Genomic DNA, 24109 nt, shown 5'->3' with positions numbered 1-24109 from the left:
GAAATTGTACATATACCGTTTTAATTATGTCAAACGTTTTCGTTGATTATTTTTCAACTCGTATTTACGTTTATTATTTTTGATTCTGCGCCTTTGTTGCCCTGACACTCTGTCATTTCGCTAGAACTCGCATATTAAACGCCTGCAAATAATGCAGCGAATTGGGAGAATAGTAAATACATCTGCGCGTCGCGGGGCTAATGAAACAAATGCCGACACCCCGACCTCTCCGATTCTGTCAGAATCAGTTGATATGGGGGGCCCAGCGAGCCCGGCAAACAAACTGCAAAGCTGAATTTACGGTTGGCGCTTTTGAATCGACAGCCGGAACCGGCAGCTGAAAGCCGGGAAGGGACGATGGTGGAACTCGGTTTTATGGCGGATTTCGACGAAATATAAAAATAAAATTGGATTTTAGCATGGATCGTAGAAGGCCGTAAATATTTTTCAATTCACTGGCCCCGAAAGGGGATGAGTTGGGTGGGGACCATCACCCGCACATATGATTTCCCCAAGGGGTGCAAAGGGGTTCTGCGGTTGGGAATCGCGTGCGAATGATTTGGCAGAATTAACTCCCCGACACCCGGAGGCGTCAAGGCCCCAAAACACATGGCCCATAATAGGAGGGTTGGGGATTCGGCGGCAGCAACATGTGGGGTGGGGATTATCGAGCGGGGAGAAAGCCTCATTTGAATGCCGAGCGAAGCGATTTCCTTCTTTTTTTTCGGTGCGTGTGGGTGGCCAACCCTTTCTGATCCTTTCAACGGCGGAGCGAGTCCTTAGCCCAGGGCGTTAGATAAAAGTTGGAGCCTGCTTAGGCTACCTCAACAAATCCTCCGAAAACTCATTTCGTGTTGCCGGCGCCAAATTGATTTCATTGCCTGTTTGTGCTTTGTTTCCCAGCTAAATGCCAAACTCCCTCTATCCTTTTTGGTTCTGATTTCTAGTTGCGGTTCGGCCTTTATCTTTAACAAATATATATGGGCATTCCTGCGGCATTTTGATTAAAATTTTGATTGGAATTCGGTGTTGCCTGCATGGCGTGTTAACCGCTTGAAATTCTTTTGATAACAAATAAGTTATCAATATTAAAATTGGAGTCGTAAATTCTATCTCTATTCTGAACTTTTTTAAAATATACGAAAAGGATTACTTTTAAAGATGATTGGCCTGAAAAGAATATAACTTTAAAGAAAGTGACGAAAAATTAAGTTACTTGAGCCTTTATATTATTTTCTTAAAAAAGAAATTAACACTATTTTTCCAACATATTATAAAAAAACAAGAGAGAACGCTATAGTCGGGTGCCCCGACTATCAGATACCCGTTACTCAGCTAAAGGGAGTGCGAAGGAGATGGAGAAAAACTTTGATCCGCCGTAACTTTTTAACGAATGGTCCGATTTAAAAAATTTCTTCTACATTTCGATAGGTATTGATAAACACAATAAAACTGCATTTTTACTTTTCCAAAATAATGAAATTTTTAAAATCGTATATAAGCGATTGTGGGCGTTAGAGGGGGCGTGGCACCCTTTTGAAACAAACTTGCGCTGCGTAGGAACTCCTAGAATCTTCATGCAAAATGTCAATCTTCTAGCTTTTATAGTTTCCGAGATCTCAGCGTTCATACAGACAGACAGACGGACAGACAGACGGACAGACGGACAGACGGACAGACGGACAGACGGACAGACGGACATGGCTAGATCGACTCGGCTAGTGATCCTGATCAAGAATATATATACTTTATGGGGTCGGAAACGCTTCCTTCTACCTGTTACATACTTTTGCACGAATCTAATATACCCTTTTACTCTACGAGTAACGGGTATAAAAAGTGTTAAGTTATAAAGTAAATAAATATGATAAATTGGTAAGCCAAATAAAAAATAAAATTCTGCAATAAGTCTTTCAAGATTTAAACAGATCCTTTTTTGTGTAATATTTTTATCCCTGATATCTTTTCCGTGTCGTCATGCCGTAACTGCCATTATAAGCTGGAAAATATTTGTTCAAGCACAAAAAAACTTTCAACTTCCAATAATGAGCCATTAGGATAAATTGACATGGAAACGCCAGTCCGGAAATGCAGAATTGTTTACTAGGTATCCCAGATGGCCAGAAGAGTGCAATGGAAGCGTTTAACACAGGCCTTGGATCGTTTCCACCAGGCTGCCTTCAGTCCGAAGTATCTCCTGCTTACCAACATCGGCATCTCCGTGGGCTTGAGCATGGTGGGTGATACCATGGAACAGAGCTACGAGCGCTTCATAGGGGAGCTTCAGGAATGGAACCGGATACGAACACTGCGGATGGGCATTTCCGGGTTTACGGTGGGCCTGGTGTGCCACTATTGGTATCAATACCTGGACTACCTATATCCCCAGCGCACCTATAAGATGGTCGTAGTCAAGATCCTGCTGGACCAGTTCATCTGCTCGCCCTTCTACATCGCCGTGTTTTTCCTCACCATGGCTGTTCTGGAGGACAATTCGTGGGAGGAGCTGAAGCAGGAGATCAAGGACAAGGCCTTGATCCTGTACGCTGCGGAATGGACAGTGTGGCCTTTGGCACAGTTCATCAACTTCCTGCTGATTAAGCCGCAGTACAGAGTGTTCTACGATAATACTATTAGTCTGGGCTATGACATTTTCACTTCCCAAGTCAAGTATCGCAAAAAGCCGGAGTCCAAGAACGAGTAATATTTATGTTTTAGAACTTATTTTTAGCGAAGCAAAAAATTCAAAGTATTTTAAGACTTTTATCTGCTTTTCGATATTAAGTCATTCGCTCCCAAATCAAAAATAAATTACAGGTCAATAATTGTGAAGACAATTGATAGCAGCTCATAACAATTTTTTAAAAAGCCTTCTTAGATATTAAAATAAATTTTTTTAAATTATTTTTTTAAATGCTTATAGAAAATTGTATTTATATTGGTAACAATTTTATAGTCAATTTGTGATAAAAAGTAAATTTTGTGGTATTTATTTTTCCTCTTTTTATTCACATTATTCTTTTTCATATAAAAAGTTTAAACTCATTATTACAGTCCCTGCTAATATCCCAAATTTACTTTATTATGGTTATTGGGGGTAGACAACATACATTGTTTTGATAATTCACTCTCCTAATTGCCCTATGTTCTTGACCACCAACTATTGAGCTTTACAATTCGACTGTGGAATAAATCATTGTGATTGTCTAAAGCTTTTTTAAAGTGACTCACAATTTTATTGGGTACCAACACCGAAGAAACCTGACGCCATTTCTCTGGTCCCAAACTGTTCTGCCCGGCGATAGACGATGATGGAAGGTGACCTCCGGCCCGAATTGTGGGCTGGGGGGCTGGTTACTTGTCAAATGCAGAACCTGGGTGGATTCTCCGTTGGGGACTGCGAAAGAGCAGATTGCGGGCGAGTGAATGGCATCGAGGACCGGAGAGATACTCGAGCCGTAAGCCCTCGACGAGGAATTGTGTCAAGCATACAAAATAAATAAAAGCACAGGGCCCAGTACGAAAAAATGCAAAAAAGAAAGGGAAATCAAGTGACAAAATTGATGTCAAGATGAGCGAGTGGCGGCCGTGCCAGAAGATCCACATCCCCAGCCAAATCCACATTCACGTCCAGGGGCGAGAAAAGGACTTCACGGCCACCGCCAGTTGACGCCACCAAGGAGAGACACCCACTCACACACATGTCAACTAATCCAATTTAAATCTCTTAACATGATTTGCCGCTTTCTTTTCATTTTGTTGGATTTTATGCCATTATCCCTTTTGGTCTCCGTGTGTCCTTTTGGCAACCGAATCGCCAGGCACAACGAGAAGTCATCCACTTCGCTTTCTCCCGCTTTACAGTGGTAGAAATTAAGATTAGCCAGCAATTAAATATGGAAAAATACCTATTAAATAAAGATGAAAAATTTAAATATTTTTTAAATACCTAAAATATTTTAAAACAATAAAAATTTAATAAAGAACGTAGAGCCAAACATTTTCGAAATTTTGTCCACTGTGCATCACTTACCCTTCCTTTGGCCCACTGGCAAGTTGACTTCCTGTCCTCACAGTTATCTCTCCCAAGGAGGATGCGCCTTCAAGGAGCAAGGACACCAAGGACTGCGGCCAAAGGGTTTATTTATTTGGCTTAGCGGCAGCCTCGGTTGCCTTAGTCGCTCTATCCTCATTTTGTGATTTAATTTAAAAGCTCAGTTCCAGTCCCACCCTGTGGAATCCTTTGCTGGCGGAGTGGGCGGATCTGGGGGCTTTTCGGCACGTGGCCAGCCAGCTCTGCTGGGGTTTTTGATGAGTTGTGTGTGGTTAAAGTATCCCAAATGAGACTACGTGTTGATGACCGACTTTTCCAAGTCACCGCCGACGGCTAACCAAAGACAGCTAGGGAAACAGGACTTCAAAATAGAGATGTTTGCCATTAGATAATATCCAATTTATTTGTACGCAATTAATTTAAAGCAAATGGGAATTTTATTTAATTACATTGCCTTTTAGAACCTGAAAAATCACTTTTCCCCGACAGCACTCGTATATTAAACATAATTATGTTCAAGTTGCCTTTATGACATGATAAAAATGTTCACACTTGCAGTCGGCAATTAGCTTAGCACCCCCTGGCAGTTTGTATTCCGGTTGTGATCGATATCCATTATATATGTGCAGGTTCCTGTACAATCGGGGGTCGAGTACTCTCATCCATCCACCCATCCGTCCATCTGGTTCAGGTGGGCCAGCCACGTTCAGTTAATTGGCACTCAGAGCCTTCAAACAGAAATGCCAATGATGTTTGTCTACGAAATTACCCCGACAGAAGGGACGGGATGTATGGTTATGTTACACAGTCCCTACAAGGTCCTGTATATTGTGGAGGCTTCTCCCGGACTCCGGAGTCTGTCTCGGGGCTCCGACTGACCCACCCGACCATAACCTATGCCCTAGTAATGGCATTGTGTGTAAATACAGAGAGCAAAAATATTTTCTAATAGTAAGTATTTTCTTTCATTGCTGACAAAATATTTATTGAATTTTTTCATAGAGTTCTAAGATAATCAACTCGCTAATTTATTTTTTAATTTAATCATAATTACTATTCCTTAATTTAAGTCTTAATATTTTCCTCAGTGTACTATAGCAGCTTCCAAACAGAATGGGTACAAGGATGAAAATAAAAGTGGGTTGAGCATTGTGTAGTCACATGCCCAGCAGTTATAATTCCATTTGCGATCATAAAAATGTATTACGATGGTAAGCTGCTCCTAACAGGCTACCTAATTAACGAGGTATTCACGAGCAGGTCGAGTACTGGACCCGCCCTTTGTTTCGCTGAGTGTACGACCATATAATGGTGAAATGGGTGCATACATATAGCTGAATATATATGTGCGTAAGCCCCGAACCGCTTTTCGAAACACAAACGACATAACTGCCATCAAAGCACGTGGCATATGTTGCTTATGGCGGGAAGTCCCCGCTCTTCTTCTTACCCTGCATAAAAGTTGCGTCAACTTAATTAGCCATAAATTAGCCAGGATTCACGCGTTTTTAACGACTTGTTTGTTCGCTGGGCGAGGAGAGGGTATGAAGGCCCTGTCCCATCATGATGGCACTAAGTCCATCTGTCAGCCAACTTGAACGAGTTAATTTATTTATCTTGCCGCAGCAGCAGCATCGCCAGACCCCTGCCCTAATGCCACTTGATTTATCTAGCTGAGTTGCTCAAAACTTTTCGCGCAAGAACGGGCATCTCGTGGCTCTGTCGAAGTCTTATTGCGGACAGCATTGATAAATATGGGTGTAAACAAGCTGCTGCTGCGTTCAAGCAAAGATAAGCCCGGGATCAGAGCATTAACTCGCTACAGCAAATGGATAATAAATGCACTCATTACTGGGGCACTTTGAAATCTTTATGGTAGTCGAACACAATAGCATTGAAAAGGGTTAGGAAGAATAGTAAGCAACCGTTACGATTTTTGTTTAATTCAACATACATATCCTTTTATTAAGTTCCATCAAACAAAAAATATCAAACAATACAATACAAACAACAATACATAGGTTATGTTTTAATTAAACAAAATTTTATTGTGAGCTTACCAGAATTCATATTTTACTTTAACTTTGTTGTTTTATTTACAAAAAATAATTCATGACCTTAAATTGTGGGAGTGGTTGACAAAGATTAAATTGTCGTTTTGAATAAAAATTTTCCTATGCTTCCATTTCATTTTAACACCCATGGCATTGACTTCCCATTAAAATTCCATCCCTACTAATCCCCTGGTGTCCGAACTTCTAACAACTTTAAAGAGAACTATGAATGTGCATATGGGCAAATCCCTTTGACCCGTTTCCGTTCCGTTTGGCATCGGTCGAGGGGCTTCCTGTAGGGCCATGATATTTCACAGCTGTTTGGGTAGTAAATCAACCGCATAATGGAGCCATACAAAGGCCATCCAACATCCAGCTGGGCTCTTTTGGGCCTCCGCCGTTTTGCGGACTAGTCGATGATTAAAAACTCTTAATTGTTGGGATCTGGAAAATTGAATGAGCATTAAAGTGGCCATCCAGAAGGGGATCATGAATCATGGTCGGGCAACTTCATGCGAGCTTTTCAATCCGGTTCGCATATTCAAGCGTAATACCTTCAATCCCGGCCCAACTTTTATGCCTGCTGGGGCCAACGGAATCGCACTAAAATCGGCAACAGCGGCGCAAACAACAATCCCAGAACCCAGAGAACAACAACAGCAACAACAACAACAGAATAACAACCGCAGCAACAATCGAAATGAGAGCAACAAATTTTAACGAGCACCACAAAACCCCAACGCTCTGCTTTTTTAAGCCGCTTTCATTTACCCAGCTAAATCCCCTGCTCCTCCCCCTTTGTCTTTCCCGCACCCCGAGTTGTGTAATTACAAAAAAGCCGCGGGCTAAAGTTGGGAGCAGAACTTGACAAATGGCACGACGTTGGAACTGTGGAACGGTGGAGTGCTGAGAACGGGCCGGTTAACCAGGATAATAGGATGAAACAAATGTAAATGAAGGGGGAGGGGGAGGGAGGCCAGTTGCACTGGGAAGTGTGTTAAAAATAAAAATAATACACAATAAGAGGCAAGTAACACAATACAGCACAACAAATCGCAACAACGCAAAAACGTTGACTCAAAAATCTGTTAAAGACATCTCCAACTGTGTTCTTTCCTTTGCCTCTGCCTCCCAAATGGGACATCGCCGCAGGTGTCGTGAAAAACCGGAAAACCGAAAACAAAAAATACTGAAATCGCGACGCGTGGCTGCGGATTCATTCGAGGTGGTCCGGGAACTACCGAACATAGTGAAAAGTTCGTCGTGTCTAGATTTCCATGTGCGATTCCGCAGACTATGACAAATATTTTAAGCTCTATCTTGATGCTGTCTGAATTCACTTATTTGCTGTACAAATTTACGGGCTCCGGTCGTCCAAAGTGTCAAGATACAAATGCTTTTGGCACATACAAATTTTTTGGGCCCCACAATTGTCCGGCAGCCTACACAGAATATTCGTTATCAATCGTATTTAGGTTGTATATTTTTTTAAGCCTTGTCAAACATTATTCTATTTGAAAAAATAGTGAGCAAGGTACTTAGAGCCAGACTGTTAATATTTAAATTTATTTTGAATAGCAACACTACAAGAATAATAAAAATCATATTTTTAATACCACTAGGATTACCATAAAAATGATTTTGTTTTTTATTGACATTCCGGGCTATTTGAAATTTTGAAGTATGACGACCAAATAATTCAAACACAACAAGGACATCGTAAAAATGTTGAAGTACAATAAAGCTACACATACTTTCGGCGGTCCTCGTTGCGTATGAGTGATTTTTCAAGTATGGCGCTATGAAAAACTAGCAAATATTACTCATCCGCACTGGTGCCCAAACAATAGCCCATTAAAAACCCGTTGCAGTCGAGCGATTTAATTTTTTCTCCAATATCAGTAACATTTCGATTTCGCCCAGTGCTCGGCAGTATATTATATTCGTACTCCCCAATGAGTTTGAAAAAGCGGTGGGATTGTGTGAGCTCAGCACAGTCAATATTTTGCTGGGCATATCAGAAAGTCATTTGCAGGCTACCTCGGTGCAATCAGCGGCCATTCAGCCAGGTCATTCCCTCGGAGTCGGGAGGCCAGTCGACCACTCATCACCCGCATAAATAGTTGTAGGTGGTGGCCGGACTTCTAGCCCAACAGTTGGTTGCACATCTGCGCATTGCAGCAGGACGAAAACGACCAAAAGGATGGGACTCACCGCAATGCCCACTCTCCGGGGACTCCGACGCCGCACTTCTCGGCAAGCGGCAATTAAAATCTTGTATTCGAGTTGCGGGAGCAGCTGGGAGGAGCTTTAATTTCCCACGACGTACGAAAATCAACATGGCTTCAAAACAGACGATGGGAGCAATCAACTCCGCCAACTCCAACGCTAAGCCTGCACTGAGAGAAAAAAGTATATAAATTCTACGTTTAAATCTTAAATTTTTAAAATACCCACTTTTTTTAGTTTTTCAAAAGTGATAACATATATAAAATATAGTTCTTATTCTTAAATGCTACATTAAGTAAGTCATTTTACAAATCGAAGTTTCGAAATAATTCTATCTTAAAATTTTATGAAAATTGATTTGGGAAATAGATTCCCACCGCCCACTCAGGTGAAAGTGCAAGAAAATTTGCTATTCAAAAAGTATGCATCAAAATATTTGTATAGAAAAACACAACACAACCAAATCCAAGATCACCCACCAATCAGAACCCATTAAAATACAATACAGGAAAATATTTTATACAATTTGAAGGAATAGAAAATGATTCTATTTATTTCGAAATTTAAATTGGCATAAGTTATTAAAAGCCAAATCCTTTAAATGCCTAGTTTTTCATATTTATTTTTCCCCCTGTACGAAACGGAATCAAAACAAAACGCGTCAAGTGGGGGTAAAAAAGGAGGTAGTGTCTGCGGCGAAGAGCCGAGCCTGGCTAACAAATTCCGGGCGGCGCATGCGTTGCGTCTGCACAGACTCCGGCGAATTGGCGGTGGGAAAATCTCCAGAGATTGACAGGCAGGCTCAGTAGCTGCAGGACTGTCGCGGAATAAAGTTTGCCGAAAGGACGAAAGCGCACGGGTTTCTTGTCTGCCGCGATGTGAGCAAAACCTAGGGAACGCGCGCGAAAACTTCCCACCCACTCTCCACTCCACCCCCGAAAATATATGTATTGGCACAGGGTACAGTGCACAGGTGGAAAACGCAGAAAAACCAGAGTTTCATAATTGTTTAAAAACAAAACAGTGAAGTGAATATAAAAATTGTGAATTAACCACGCCCAGAAAAAAACACAGACATGGAGCACTTGCGTCCCATGAGCTACGAGGAGATGTGCCAAATGGAGTTGCTGCAGGCCGCCGCCGCCGGTGGATCGTCGGGCTCCTCGGCTCCGCCGGCCATGATGCCCATCATGGTGATACCCACAGCTCTTCTGCCGGCTCCCGTCGAGGGGGCGGTGGGCGGAGGAGGAGGAGGAGGAGGAGTTCCGGTGGGTGCCATGGTGGAGCACTACTATCAGCTGCAGCCCACGCACCACCTCCTGCCAGCCGACCCAGCCACCTTAGCACAAACAACAACAGCCAATGCCGGCGAATTGGCTCTCCTGCAGGGCGAACAGATTCCACACACCATCCAGCAGCAGCATCCACAGCAAATGAACATCCTGTGCACCGGGACGCTGGGACGCCAAAGGATGCCGGCATCGGCTGGCGGGCCTAATCCCAATCTGAATCCCAATCTCAATCCCGCAAATCCCTCGGTGGCGTCTACTCTGCCGCGCGGCTTCCAACCGGCCGCCTTTGTTGCGGACGTCGAGTCGGATTTCGAGGGCAGCGAGTGCGGAGCAGGTGGGATGACCACCACCTGCATGCCGCACTTCCGCTTCGGAGCCTGCGGCCTTCAGTCCCTGCAGCAGCAGCAGCAGCATCAGCAGCAGGACGCAGTGGTGGGCTGTGGCTCGCTGGCCTACATGATGGGCTCAGGAACCCTGGGCCGGGGAAGGCGACTGGCCAGCGGACTGGGGGGCAAGCCGAAGAGGGTGTCCTTCAAGGGCGACAACCTGCCGCCGCCGTCGCCTCCGCCGCCGCCCGCCGTCGAGCTGGACGAGAACGGGCTGCCCATTCCGGGGCCAGGCGATGCGGGCGGCTGCTCTTACATGCACTTCGACAACTACATGGACTACCAGGTGGGTGGATGAGTCAAGGGTGAAACATAGAACAAAATGGGGGGCAAAAAGAGAAGACAAATCTACACTAATAATAAATGGAGTAGTACAAATAAATAACTGCAAATTTATTTCAAAAATTTTATTACTTAAACGTAATATTAAAAAAAAAACATATTTAATATTTACTTTAAATACTTTACGTCGATAACAAAATTAAGTTCATATTCAATTCAAAGTTTAAAATATTTAAATAAACTAAAGTTGTTAAATGTAATATTTTCATATAAATAAAATTAAATAAAAAACATAATGTAAAAAAACATAACAAAAAAATGTTCAAATATATTTGAATTGAATATGAAATCTTACTAAGTATTTTTACCAGTACAGATAAAAGGACTTAACTTGCTACTTACTAAATAAATTGCGCATTTAGTTCTTAGAGTCCTTGCTGTATTTCTATGTACCTGTGTATTGATTAGTTCCTTATTGGTCGCTTTAGAATTTTCCGCAGTCATGAGCAGTCACATTTAGCGACATATAAAGAGGCCATATATTCTAGTGTCCTCATTAAATTAAAAACAAAGATTCAACCCAACCATTAGAGAAAACTAAGGTAAAGAAATCGTGCAATCCAAAGGTGGGTGGAACTCTGATAACGATAAGACCGTTGCCGCTCCTGTAATTGGCATTCATGGCGTTTATCCCACCGAAATGGGATGAGGAGAGGGAAGCATTTACGATTATTGCCGGCTCTTTGTGTTCGTGCCGCGATTTCACTGACGACACCGCCTGTCACAAAACAAAACACTGAAAAAAATGTTATTTTAAAATTGGGAAATGGTTTTTAAAGTCATCCAGAGAGCGTAGAATAATTCGCTTATTTTTATTACTGAAGAAATGTTCTATTTAAATAATTTCCTTAGCTTAAATTCATTTTTAAAAACGATAATCATTTATTTGGCCCAGTGCTAGGACTGCCTCAACCGAATCGAACGACCTGGCCTTGAATGGAAGATGTGCCGCCTTTATTTCAAGCAGATAGGATCCGTTATGCAGATTCCCCCATAAAGAAGCTCGTATACTTTTATGGCGCACATATCCGCTATATCCGTATCCCTCCATTAAACGATATTCCCCGCAGTTGATTTGATTTGAAGACGACACAAGGGGCTTTGAGAGGTCAAACAATCGCTAAATCAAGCGGGATTATTAAATTTTAGAATGTCTGGCGCAAATAAAATTATTTGTCTCTTTATGTTCTGTACGATTCTATGTCAAATTACCGAAAAAAGAGCATTAAATTAAACTTTTGGCCAACAGGAAATAATTCCAAACTAAATCAAAGTGAGCTACGGAAATTAAATAAGAACCGAAGTTTATGTAAATATATTCAACGTTTATCATACATTGATAAGAGCTCTTGCAGTGGTTTATTTAGTTAGACGAGTGCCCACATGCTGAAATATGCAAATTGGCTCTGTCAGATGTTGCATTTGAATTTGAGGTGTGGAGCCAAAAAGTTGTGTAAACTGAAGTGAATATAACGCACCCGAATCAGATGAATGTTTAATTATTTGCGGTTACATTGATATAGATTGAAAAAAGAGCAATTTTTCCTGTTCTCCGGATTTGTGGCCAAAAAAATGAACATATTCTGCGGTTAGCCACTTTACAAAACAGGTGTAAAATATGCAAAGCTTAAAGCTTAATTGCAGTTAAAGTTACTCAAGAGCTCACTATTAAAATATATATTTTAAAAGTCTCAATTGTCCTACTTTCCATTCACAATAGTATCCTTTTGGTGTCGAAATTCGACAGATAAAGCAAATCGATGGTGGGGACCAAACATGATAAATACCAACGATTTTATTTACCCTAGCGTGGGACACACATCCTGTGACCAAATCGGACAAACGATTATTTGCATGTAACTCAATTTGTTTGGACTACCGACTAGGGCGAATCAAATCCAGGACATGATTCCTATCCGACTGCCAAATCCACCAACAATAAACTGGCAAACTTAATCTCAAGAACCCGAAAAAAGGGGGCGAATCGGGGGGTTTTAAAAGGGGTTTCCAGGGGCTTCAGGGGTGAAAGGTCTGGGACCGGGGCAATTGTCCTTCGAAACCATTACTCACTGGGAGCGCTGTCATCTTTGGTCGCCGGCGCCATTTGTTCACATTTGAATAATAAATTAAATGTTGCAAATGTCGTTCTGTTGCAGTTGCAGATTCAGTTTTCAGTTTCAGTTGCCTTTCACCAGCCCGGGCATTTGTCCAGCTCGAGCTCCTGCTCCACGGAGCTTGGGTTTTTTATGCGTTCCGCCAAAGCCATAAAAATCGCCATTATTCTCCAGCTCTCCCCCACAGGCCTCATACCTCCCGTCTTCATTTCCCGCTTTGTTGCCTTGTCCACTTTTTGGATCTACTGAAACACGGCGAAAAATGCAGGAAAAGTGCTTTTTATTCATTTATGACGTTTAAGATCAAAACTATTATAATTATACAGAAAAATATATTATTCATAAATGTTAAGAATCAAATCATTGTGTTCAAGAGTTAGCAAATCCTTCATTTTTAGAAATAAATAGTTTTAAAAAATTGTATACAAAGAGGAATATTATTTTTAACGCATTATTATACGCGTTTGAATCAATATTATTATTATTATTAGAAAGAAATATAAAATCAATATTACACAGAAACTCCAAACATTTTTCTCCGTGGATCCTTGCAAGCCCTATCCGTGTCGGTTGCTTCGCTCCGATGCTCCCCATCATTGAGTTTGCCAATAGTTTGCCAAATCCCCAACACCCCGCCCCCTTTCCATTGACACCGCCCAAAAATGTCGAGTCCGCACTTTGGGCTCTAGTCAAACTTTCCACTCCGCCCAGCGTTTTCCTGTGTTTCGTGTGCAAATAGTATCTGGCCAAGAGCTGCCATTCATTCGAGAACTTTTTTCAGACACTGTTCCACCGCAACTCCAAGTGAGTTTTGATTGATGGACGTGGTGGCTGCGTGTCAAGTTCGCCAGAACCAGACACTCCAAATCCATTGTCCCGGGCTCCGGCTTTCTGTTCATGTTCGCGGGTGTTGAGGGCTGTCAGGAGCCAGGAATGCGATGTGGAATTGATGAAACACTCTGTTATGAGCCTGAACGTGACTACAGAGAATATTGTTGCACAATCAGCAAACTACTGGCGTAGTGAGATAAACTAATCAAAATATGTTCGACGATTTGATCTCAAATTTTGGTAAAAGAAAAAATATTTTCTTTTAAACCAATACAAATTGAATAATATTTTTATTTAATTTACTTTTCTTTTGGCTTGAATTAATAAAATGTGCTAGTGTGTTCTAGTGGAACTTTACTCAGAATAATTTCTTTTAGCAATATTTTTCCCCCATGCATCCAAGGATAGCTTCTTTAATCACGCCCTTCTGCACAAGAAGCCCGCACAACTTTTATTAGATTGCCTTTGACATACGGAACATTTCTCCATAGAAACTTGTCTGATGATAACACACACCAATCTCTATCGGATAAGGCATTAATTCAGCCATTCAGCCACAAGACATTACAATTAGGAAAGTGCTCGGCCGCTTAACGCAATCAGCAGCCAAATTACATTTGAGGCCAAATCCATTGAGACATACACATACATCACACACGTTCCTGGCCCAGACATTCAGGGCCAATCAACTTTAAATTGTTTAATGAACACTTAGAACGTTTCGATTCCGTTGGCACAAAACAAACAGAAGGCAGCCAGTAGGCAAAAAAATGGGCGGCAGGGCGATGAGGGTGCGGACATTCGCCGGTCATCGCCCACATAAGTCGCAATGGGACGGCAAAATAAACAAACAAAATGCGAAGCTCTAACACAGCCATTGTGGCTAACGCCAACGGCCAACAGTCTGGTGTCCTTCGGACCAATCTCCTGGGCCTGCACAAAAAAAAATTAATTCAGTTGGTTTTTCAAAAAAAAATTAATTATATTTATATTAAAACAAAATTTTAAAATTGATTTGTATTTTTTTTAACTGTTTGTTATGTATTTTTAAGGTAAACTTTTTTTTGAACTCATAACAAATCTTTTAGTCGTCGTTAAATTTTAATTTTAAATGCACCATTAAATACAAATTAAAATCCATAATATTTGCATTACATTTTTATTATCCATCAATTTTTTCCTGTGTAATTTCGGACTGTGTTTGGGTTCGGTTTTGGTTTTGCCTTCCACGATTGCAACATTTGAATGTGGCTGTTGCCGGAGCAACCTCAGTACGGAAGGCAGAAATTACGTGGCAGCCACAAGGCAATTTGTGGGCCAGAAGAACGAGGGGCGGGGGCCAGAGACTGATGTCCATCAGCGTGAAATGGCCAAATGACATTTGAAAAACTAAAAACAGCAGCAGGAACGGCAGCTGGCAAGGACCGCAGTCGACAACTCCGGGCTGTCGACATGCCTGCTGCGCACTCTCCGGGGTCCTTGGGTTCCGGACTCGAAACGGGGGACAACTCCATCGCATCCGTCGTACAATGGGGGCGAATTGCGAAAGCTGACCGCAAATTCTTTGTACATTACTTTTCCTTCATGGTCGAATCAATCATAATCAAGGCGAAGAGCCACTCGATAAATTGATATGGTGAAGTTTATGGCATTGTCTGCGAAAGTTATTACCCCTCAACGAAAGTTGTCCTGTGCCAGATGCAAGAAATTTCCCAAATTACTAACATGACAGAAACAAGAGAATAAAATAGCCATTAAGATTTTTTAACAAAAATAAACTTAAATAAAGAAGTAAATACTGAAGAATTTAGACAATTAATTAGAAGATATTCTTAAACTCGCATTGTATAAAAATTGCTTTAACCGTTTAGTAAAATATCAGTATTAAAGATCAAAAGATTTTGGCCATAACAAACTAGTCGTGGGGAAGAGCTTAAGTGAGACAACCAATTTACCTTTGGTTCTTACTTTTCGCAGAATGTGAGAACATTTTGGCACTAGCACCTAGTGCACATCCACATTTCGCTTCCCCGAATTCTCTATGGAACCACTGGGGGATTATTTATGGAATGGATTTGCTTTGTTTCCCACGAGTGCCGCGTATAACATGATATATGTGCGCACATGGCGGGGATGAGATACAGCATGACAAATACTTTTCAGCATACAGCAAAGAGCGCTTCCTGTCCACCGCCCAGTGCCTAAACCCCTTTGGCTGTTGCACATGCGGCACAGATTTTAGTTGTTTTTAGTCTCGGACTAAATTCTCGTTGCCAGGGTGTTGCTACTACGACGGGGGAAAAAAACTATATATCGCTTGGTAGAGGTTCTACTAAAAACTGCAGCTGCAAAAGGGAAAATAATGGCGGAAACTATAAAGCATTCCGTAACAGTTTTTTCTTGCTCCCGTTTCTATTTTTTGCCGTTGCCGTTTTCATTGTTATTGTCCTTGTTGACGTTGGTCCTGTTGCCGCCTCCTTTCGCCTTTTGTGCGAGCTGAATGACTCTGATGTTGCTGCTGCTGATGTTGCTGCTGCTGCTGACGTGCTGCAGGTTGCTGCTGTTGCGGAGTTGCTGCTGCCGCTGCCATTGTTGTTGCCGCACCGTCTGCTCATTTTTATTTAAAACTCAATTGGACGAATTTCTGCCCCGGGTCTGGGATCAGACAACAGGCAACAACAATGGAGCCAATTTGTACAAAGTCCGCCAGACGCACAAAACGCCATCACCATCCGTTTGTATCGCACTCACTTCTAAGGCGAGACCCGTCCTTATGTGGGTGGAAATAGAGTGCTAAGTGAGTTTTATAGCATCTCCTCCAAAATAGATAATAATAGTGCTGATGTATATATACAAAAATGTGCAAATTATTAAATATTTCTATGCAGAATTCAAGGGATGATATATTATGGGCATTGCTTTTACTCTCTATATGATTCTCATTTACACTGGCATTATATTCAGCTTTTTATTAAGATCTATAAAAACTTTAAAATTATTAATAGCCTTCCTTTTATGAGACAAATACGATCTTAAAACCTATAATATATGGAAAAATGTATAATAATATTTTTATAACATTGTGATAAACCGTCACTTGTTTACTTCACTTTACTTAACTTATTCCTTATAACTTAGGAAGATTGCAAAATTTATGCTTGTTTAGCTGTGAAGTTTTAGGTGGCAATTAGTGGCCCCATCAACTGCCAACTATAGTTGCCCCCATAAATGCGATTGTTTTTGGTTCTGGCTGGCATGTCAATGGAGGGCATGGCCCGGACTAAACTAATTATAAACTTGGCGGAACTACAGCAAACCTGTGGGACAGATCCGGTGGCTGTGGGCCCTCATGGTCATGCATTTTTCGGGCGGCCCTGACGCCTGCCAAAATGCGAGCAAAGTCTGTGGAAAATGTGGCCAAATCTGGTGCCCGGATTACAGCTTTAGCTCCCGCAACGCCGCCAACGCGATGACGATGATGCGACCTCCGTTGGCAAACAAACTTTTCGCGTTACACCAAGCTGTCCCGGAAAAGCCCCGCCTCGTCCTTCGAGCGAGCGGAAAAGTGCAGTGCCCTGTACAATGAAGCGCCTTTTAGGCAGCGAGCGAACGGTGGCTCCCTAACTTTTAGCGTGATTTTTTAAACACGAAATCTAGGGGAAAGAATTATGCTATGCAATGTATAGGATGCAAGTGCGAGGGTGCCAGTACGATAGCGGAAGCACGTAAAATATTTGCATTTTTATTAAAAATTGAATAAATTGAGATGAATATTTCTTTCGCTGCCAAAAGTTCGCTCCTCCGCCATCTTGTTATCGTTTTATTACTTTCACGGAGCCGCGCAAAACTTTTGCTGCTTTTTATGAAAGTTAATTTCGCCGCTGCCTGCTTTATGATGTTTGAAATTCATAATTAAAAATAGTTGAAAATGTAGCGAGTGGTCAAAGCCCACATCGTCGTCCCTTTCGTGGCTGCATTTTTTTAAGTTAATTTATTTTAATTATTTCCGTGCATTAAAAGCCAGCAAAAACAGAGCTGTGCTTTTCATCACGCTCGTTGCTCATACGCCGTGTGGTGCCGATTTTCCAACTAATTAGCCGCAGTCTGGGTGAGTCAAAGCTTTCAGAAAAACATGGTGCAAACTCTGCAACACACTGTCTTTCACAAAAATGCACAACTGGCAAGTTTTTTGTTTAAAAAAAAAAACAACTTTACGTTATTGAAAGAATATAATTAAAAGTCTTTCAAGCTGAAATAGAAACTCATCGTTAAAATGTTGCTCACTAAGAAATGTACAGTATTAATTAAAATATTTTATAAGCCTAATCAAACAGGAAGTGATGTGCATTTTAAACTTCAATGTTTGGTGTTAAATCATGAATTATTTATTAATGTGACTTTTTGACCTGCTGGTAGCATTAATGTTTAATAAGTTTTACTACTCAATTTCAAGTGCCTTAAGAGAGCTTTAAGGAACAGGAAATTAATATTTTAGTTTTTCTAATTACCCAATAAGTAGAATATATCAGGCAGAAACTGACTTTCATGTATGCTCTATTTATTGAATAAATCATCCACAAAGTAGTTTGTTTTATCTCAGGACAATGTTCCAAGTTTGCTTTCAATCTAATTTTGTGCTACACAATGTCTCCATCTCGCAATTCCCTGGCTTGTGCTCAACAATGTGCGCATTTAGATTTGATTTGTACTTTGCACAGTTTTGGCATAATTCCTCAGGCAGTCGCAATATAAACAAATCATTGCCTGCCCCTGGCAAACTTTATGTCACAACTTTCACACGACAAAGTTTCCCGTTTTTGTCCTCTTGCCGGGTGGGCGTATAGCCACGCCCCCTTTGGGATCGAGATGGGTCGAAGAAGAAGTTAGCTTTTTGGACCTGGGGACACATGTGGGCCCAAGTCCATGAATTATGACTGGGGCTTAATTATGTCGGGCCAAGATTAGCCCCGGCAGCCATGATTCCGTCACTCGGAATGGCAACAAGGTGCGGGATATAGAGGTGAACGGGTGGATGGAACGTGGCCGGGCCATTATATTGATTCTGATATGGTTATTCGGTTCATTAAAAAGTTTCCCTGCGCATCGTGTTGATGTTTCATGCAAGTTATGAATATAGCAGAGCGCTCGAAGTTTGCTTCTTCGGCTGCAGTTTTAATTAGGGCACAAAATCAACGAAGAAACTTTGACGCACTTTTAATGAAGCAACTTTTCGACGAACGGTTGTATCACCCTGCAGTCAACGCCTCACCACCCCGAACGAAGTTGGGCATTGTGTTTTCTGGATATGGGAAACGGCTGCAAGGCGCACTGAATCGCTAAAGGGAACCGCTAACTGAAAAAACGTATATTTCTTTCATTATTTAATTCATTAGTAGATAGGCATAATATATTCATAAGTAACGAAATATACTCTTAAAATTAATAAAAATACGATTCTTTGAAGTATACATATAACCTAAGAATATTTCTTTCAATATTACATTCATTATAAATAGGCATTGTAAAAAAAATTAATTTAGAAGCAACAAAATATATTCTTAAAATTAAAAAAAAGTCGAATACTTGAAGTATGTATCTTTAGATACCTACATATAACAAAACCATAATAATAATATATCAAAATAATATTTTTTTAACAATAAATATACTTTATATTCTGGAACTTAATAATTTAAACTAAAAATGTATATTAAGTTTTATAACAAATATTTTTCTAATTTCTGCCCATTTCAGACGACTGGTTTCGGTGGCTTGCCCGACGTCACCGAGCACTCGAACATCCGCCGCACACTGTCCCGCCAGAACTCGATCTCGAACAGCGATTCCGGCGGCGAGATAGCCAGCATCCAGAAGTCCAAGGTGAACTTTGGCAATCCCTTGGCCGGGGGCGTGGTGGTGGGCGGCGATATAGTGGGTCTGGACGCCAAGTCGCCCACATCGCTCAGCTCGGCGACGGGGGGCGGGGCCGCGGGCAAGGCGAAGGGCAAGGCGTCGTCGAGGAAGGCGAACGACGGAGCCGTTGGCGGACAGAAGGGGAGGAGGGGCTCCTGGCTGGTGGCCCTCACCCTGGTCAGTGCCATCTGCCTGCTGGCCATCGCCGCCACCCTGGCCTACCAGCACTTCCTCATGGCGCCCAGCCGCAATTCGCACGCCCAAAGACTGAGAATCGTCCGCCGAATCCTGCGCGAGGTGCCGCTGGTCGACGGGCACAACAATTACGCCTGGAACGTCCGCAAGTACGCCCACAGCAGCCTGGAGCTCCACCTCAGCCACGACGTCGACCACAAGTCGCTGTGGGCGCGGCCGTCGTGGGCGCAAACGGACATGGAGCGACTCAAGCAGGGATTGGTCAGCGTCCAAGTGTGGTGAGTACTGAAAAGTCCTAGAATTTATATATCTATTTATTTAAAGCTGTCTATAAAAAAAACTAAGATGAGCTACGGAGGGAAAATTTTTACTAGATGTTTTTAATATAATATATGTTTGAGCTCGAGAAGATCCTTTACAATATTTAATTTTACTTGCAACCTTTAGTAAAAACTTCTGATAGTTAAAATGTATTTATTTTGAATAGTGCATTGAAGAGGAAGGGGAAATATCAGTTGTAATTTAACTAGGAAAAAATATCTACTTATTTTTGGAGATTTATAAGTCTACTTTTAGCAGGAGTATATTACCCACTTTGATCTACATTCAAGAACTTATAAAAAATCGATTTGATTTTAGATTCTTATGTATTTTTCATACTCCAGTAAATGTTGTTATTTCTGCTATATTGACTGCTTACATCCAATTATTATTGCACAACATATCAATTAGGCTAAAGGTACCTATAATCATTTTGCAATCATTGTCATGATTTAAATCCAATTGAGCCCATATTGATACTTAAATGAAATTACAACATTCAATGGGGCGTATACGCAATGAAAATTCGCCCACCAGCGGCCAAGTCATGAAAATGGGAAAGTCACATAAAACTGCAATCAGGCCGTTGCGACATCCACCCGGGTCACAGAGATCTGACCCCTCCACAGAACCATGCATTCGAGTGCTGGCCAAAACATGGCAACATACAGCCAGCTGCCACGCCCACTCGGAGGCATCCGAACAGAAACAGCCGCCCACTCGTGACCTGCCCACAGTTTCCCCCGCGCGGCAATAAAAAGCTGCCAACAATTTGACTGCAAAATAAAATTTGGCAACCGGCTGGATGCCCCAGGGCAAGCAGCCAACCTGTCTGCTGTTGGGTCCTCCTCAGCCTTTCCCTACACAGAACTTACATTGAAAGAAAAGCCTACTAAGACTGGTCCACTAGGAATTATTTTATGAGCTATAGGCTATGAGCTATATATATAAAAATACTCCTGGCGTATCCGATTTTAAATCATTTATTACACTTTCTAACATGATTTTTAATTAAAGCAAAGGATAGGATATTGGATAGAAAAAAAATTTTGGAGACAAACTAAAAACCGTATATTTTCTATATTTCTTTATTTATTCTATAAGAAAGTTTTTGAAAGAACCTATTAGAATTTTAATATAATTTTTAAAATATTTGTTGGATATTTTAATAACTAGATATTTCACTCTACCTGAAAAAAGTGTTGATTTGCCTTTTGGGTATGCAACGAAATTTGCAAAAGGTTGTATATTTATTTGTTATTTTTCTGTGTAAGCTACACCCACCATTCCACGCCCAAATATTCGAATTTGGTTAGGGGACTTAGGGGAGGAGCACAATCTGACAGGCGGCAGACAGCTGCAGTTTGGGAAAAACGCTGATGGGCAATCGACTTGACTTCATTTCGGTTGGAAGCTACTCCGCCCATCCAAAGTGACCGCCAGATGGCGCAAGCGTAACTTTTCGCCAATTTCGCATTTCAATTCGCAGGACGGCCTTGTTGAACTTTCGTTTTGGAGTTTGGCCCAAACCAGCGGGGCTTCTGGTTTCTACCCTATACCCTCTGCGAAGTTTTGGATGCCCCCCGGCTCGCTTATTGCCCTATCAAATGGCAACAGAAATGCAAAGTTCAACTAACCACTTTGGCACTTTCAATTTACATTTTTGCATTTTCCAATTAAACGGCAAACGTGGGTCGTTAGCAGGGTTTTAAAGGGTTCTTGTTAGAATACATAAAATTATTTCGATTATTATTATTATTTATGTAAAAAGAAGAAGAGGTAAATTAATAAAAAATAAAATAGAATTTATAATAAAATATTTCCAGGCATCTTAGAACAACGTATATCATTTATTGGCACTGTCCCCTAACCTTTACACTTTCCTTGTCCTCTTGCAGGTCGGCATATGTGCCGTGCGAGGCTCAAGGCTTGGACGCCGTCCAGTTGGCTCTGGAGCAGATCGACATAGTGCGGCGCCTGTCGGACATGTATGCCCGGGAAACGGTGCTGGCCACGTCCTCGCAGGACATTGTGGAGGCCCATCGCCGCGGGCTGCTGGCCTCGCTGATTGGCGTGGAGGGGGGCCACACCATTGGCTCCTCGCTGGGGGTCCTGCGATCCTTTTACTCCCTGGGCGCTCGCTATCTCAGCTTGACCCATCGCTGCGACGTCTCGTGGGCAGGATCGAGTGCCTCGCCGGCGGAGCAGGGACTCACGCCCTTTGGCAAGGCCATTGTGCGGGAGATGAACCGGCTGGGCATGATGATCGATCTGTCGCACAGCTCGGACGCCACCGCCCGGGATGTCCTGCAGGTGACCCGGGCGCCGGTCATCTTCTCCCACTCCGCCGCCCGGCAGCTGTGCAACTCCACGCGGAATGTGCCGGATGACATACTGCGCCTGGTGGCCGAAAACGGCGGCCTGATCATGCTGAGCTTCGATTCCGAGGATGTGGCGTGTGGAAGGCAGGCTCGCCTCCAAGATGTCATCGAGCACATCAAGTATGTGCGGGCCATCGCGGGCATCCAGCACATTGGCCTGGGCGCCGGATACGATGGCATCGAGCTGCCGCCGCTGGGACTGGAGGATGTATCCAAGTATCCGGAACTCCTCGCTGCTTTGCTGGAGGATCACAACTGGAGCGAGGAGGATGTGGCCATGCTGGCGGGCAGGAACTTCCTGCGCATCATGGAGACGGTGGAAACGGTGCGGGACTACTGGAAGCGGGCGGCCATCCAGCCGATCGAGCAGACGGAGCCGCAGCCCAAGACGCAGTGCACCTACATGTCCTCGTGACCGCAGGCGCAGGCGGTCAGGCAGCGGCGCGAAGAGCCGCCCATGGAGAGGGAGAAGGCCAATCGCACCACCGCCACCTTGGCGGGAGGGGAGCACTTCTGGAGCCGCGGCCCGGAGGAGTCCAAGGACTCCGCCTCGAATCACTCGAGTCCTGCGGTCATCGCGGCCACGGCAACGAGTTTTACGGTCAGCGAACTGCTCCAGTAAAATGGTTTGGATGGCAAATCAAAGTAAGGGATTATGGTTAGCGGTTCGGTTCGCTGGGTTTTCGGGGACGAGAGCGAGTAATTGGGCACTGAAAACCTGCAACGATCCCTTGAAATCCCTAACCAATTTAAATTCGAATTATAAATTAGATGGTTTACAGTTTTTTTTAATTATTTTGGTTTGGTATTTTTAAAACACATAAATATTTAAAGAGCAAAGAATATTTGCACCTCACCTATTTTGTATTTTAACTTGTTTTATTTGCATAACACCCAGTTATTAAAAAAAAGTTTAGTATTTAAGAGAAAAATATAGATTTAACTGATATACAAGTAAAGGAAATAGCATTGTGGAAGGCATTTTAATATTCAATAACTATCTTAAAATGTACATATATATATTTGAAATTTTTTCTGCAACTATAGAGTAAGCTTTTCGTTGCCCCTACTCGCCCTCAGTTCGAACAAAAGGGAATACATACTCTCGTGGCGACCCTCGTGAATAATTAGTGTGTACTCGTAAATTACTTCCATAGGATGCATTGATAGGCGTATGAATAAATAATATTAATAAATGTACTAGTATTTAGCCCATAATTGTTTGCAGCTATACTTATTGGTGTTGTGGCCATGCATAATTTATGCACAGTGCGGATACTTATTGATGTTGCTGTACCACGGGGCGTATGCGCGACGCCACGCAACGCAAAGCAGCAAACCGAACCGCAAACCGAAATCTTCCTTGGCTTGTCTGTGACTGTATTATATATGTAGGGCACACATCAATGATTCACACTAATTATCGCAATTAAGCGCAATATATTTAATCACGAGCATCACACAGACACCCCAATATGAATCATCAGAACGAATTAATTGCGCAGATTTCCCACAGTTGTCGGCATTAATGCCAGGATCAAAAGTCAAACAAAATGCACTGCATAACCAGTCGAAAGCACCGCCAGTTCAGGCGAACGCAATTAAAAAGTGATTTTTCACCCCGACTGCATGTGAATCCATCTTAATTTCCGTATTAGGTTAGTTTAAAGCCAAAATACAAAATACGAAAAAAAAATACAAAAAAGAATCAAAAACAAAAACGAAATGTTGTTCGTGTATGCATAGCTACATATATACCACACAAAAACTGAATTAAACGTAAACTCCAGCAGAAGCAATGCGTATAATCGAATAGAGAGGCACGCATTTCCATAAAAATAAATCGGAATAAAAAAAAAATTTACAGTCTGTTTTTCATTCGTATTCTGGGCACATTCTGAAATCTGGGAACAGAATAAATTAAATCGTACATATATTAAGCTTGGTATAATAGTTCAATCTTCCAATTTGAAAGGGATTCTATAGAATCCTATAGG

The 24109-nt window shown here is 42.1% G+C and overlaps 2 protein-coding genes across 2 annotated transcripts; both read left to right on the top strand.

The window, feature by feature from the left end:
- The first annotated feature begins 1990 nt into the window (after positions 1-1990).
- LOC108060803 (mpv17-like protein 2) lies at positions 1991-2864 on the top strand. Its single transcript, XM_017146678.3, has one exon. It carries the CDS (start codon positions 2117-2119, stop codon positions 2702-2704), a length of 588 nt encoding a protein of 195 aa, XP_017002167.3. The 5' UTR covers positions 1991-2116; the 3' UTR covers positions 2705-2864.
- A 6293-nt stretch (positions 2865-9157) lies between these two features.
- Positions 9158-22579, top strand: LOC108060797 (uncharacterized). Its single transcript, XM_070214818.1, has 3 exons — positions 9158-10301; positions 19057-19688; positions 21630-22579. The coding sequence occupies exons 1-3, from the start codon at positions 9414-9416 to the stop codon at positions 22525-22527; spliced, it is 2418 nt and encodes an 805-aa protein (XP_070070919.1). The 5' UTR covers positions 9158-9413; the 3' UTR covers positions 22528-22579.
- The last annotated feature ends 1530 nt before the right edge of the window (positions 22580-24109 follow it).

Source organism: Drosophila takahashii, chromosome 3L, assembly GCF_030179915.1.
Source record: "Drosophila takahashii strain IR98-3 E-12201 chromosome 3L, DtakHiC1v2, whole genome shotgun sequence".
Taxonomy (NCBI): Eukaryota; Metazoa; Arthropoda; class Insecta; order Diptera; family Drosophilidae; genus Drosophila; species Drosophila takahashii.
Note: the sequence above shows the minus strand (reverse complement) of the source record. Positions and strands in the feature narration are given on the sequence as shown.

Coding starts and splice junctions, on each gene's coding strand:
- LOC108060803 (XM_017146678.3), top strand. CDS start 2,117: ATGGCCAGAAGAGTGCAATGGAAGCGTTTAACACAGGCCTTGGATCGT.
- LOC108060797 (XM_070214818.1), top strand. CDS start 9,414: ATGGAGCACTTGCGTCCCATGAGCTACGAGGAGATGTGCCAAATGGAG. Junction 10,302..19,056: donor ACAACTACATGGACTACCAG/GTGGGTGGATGA, acceptor TGCCCATTTCAG/ACGACTGGTTTCGGTGGCTT. Junction 19,689..21,629: donor TTGGTCAGCGTCCAAGTGTG/GTGAGTACTGAA, acceptor GTCCTCTTGCAG/GTCGGCATATGTGCCGTGCG.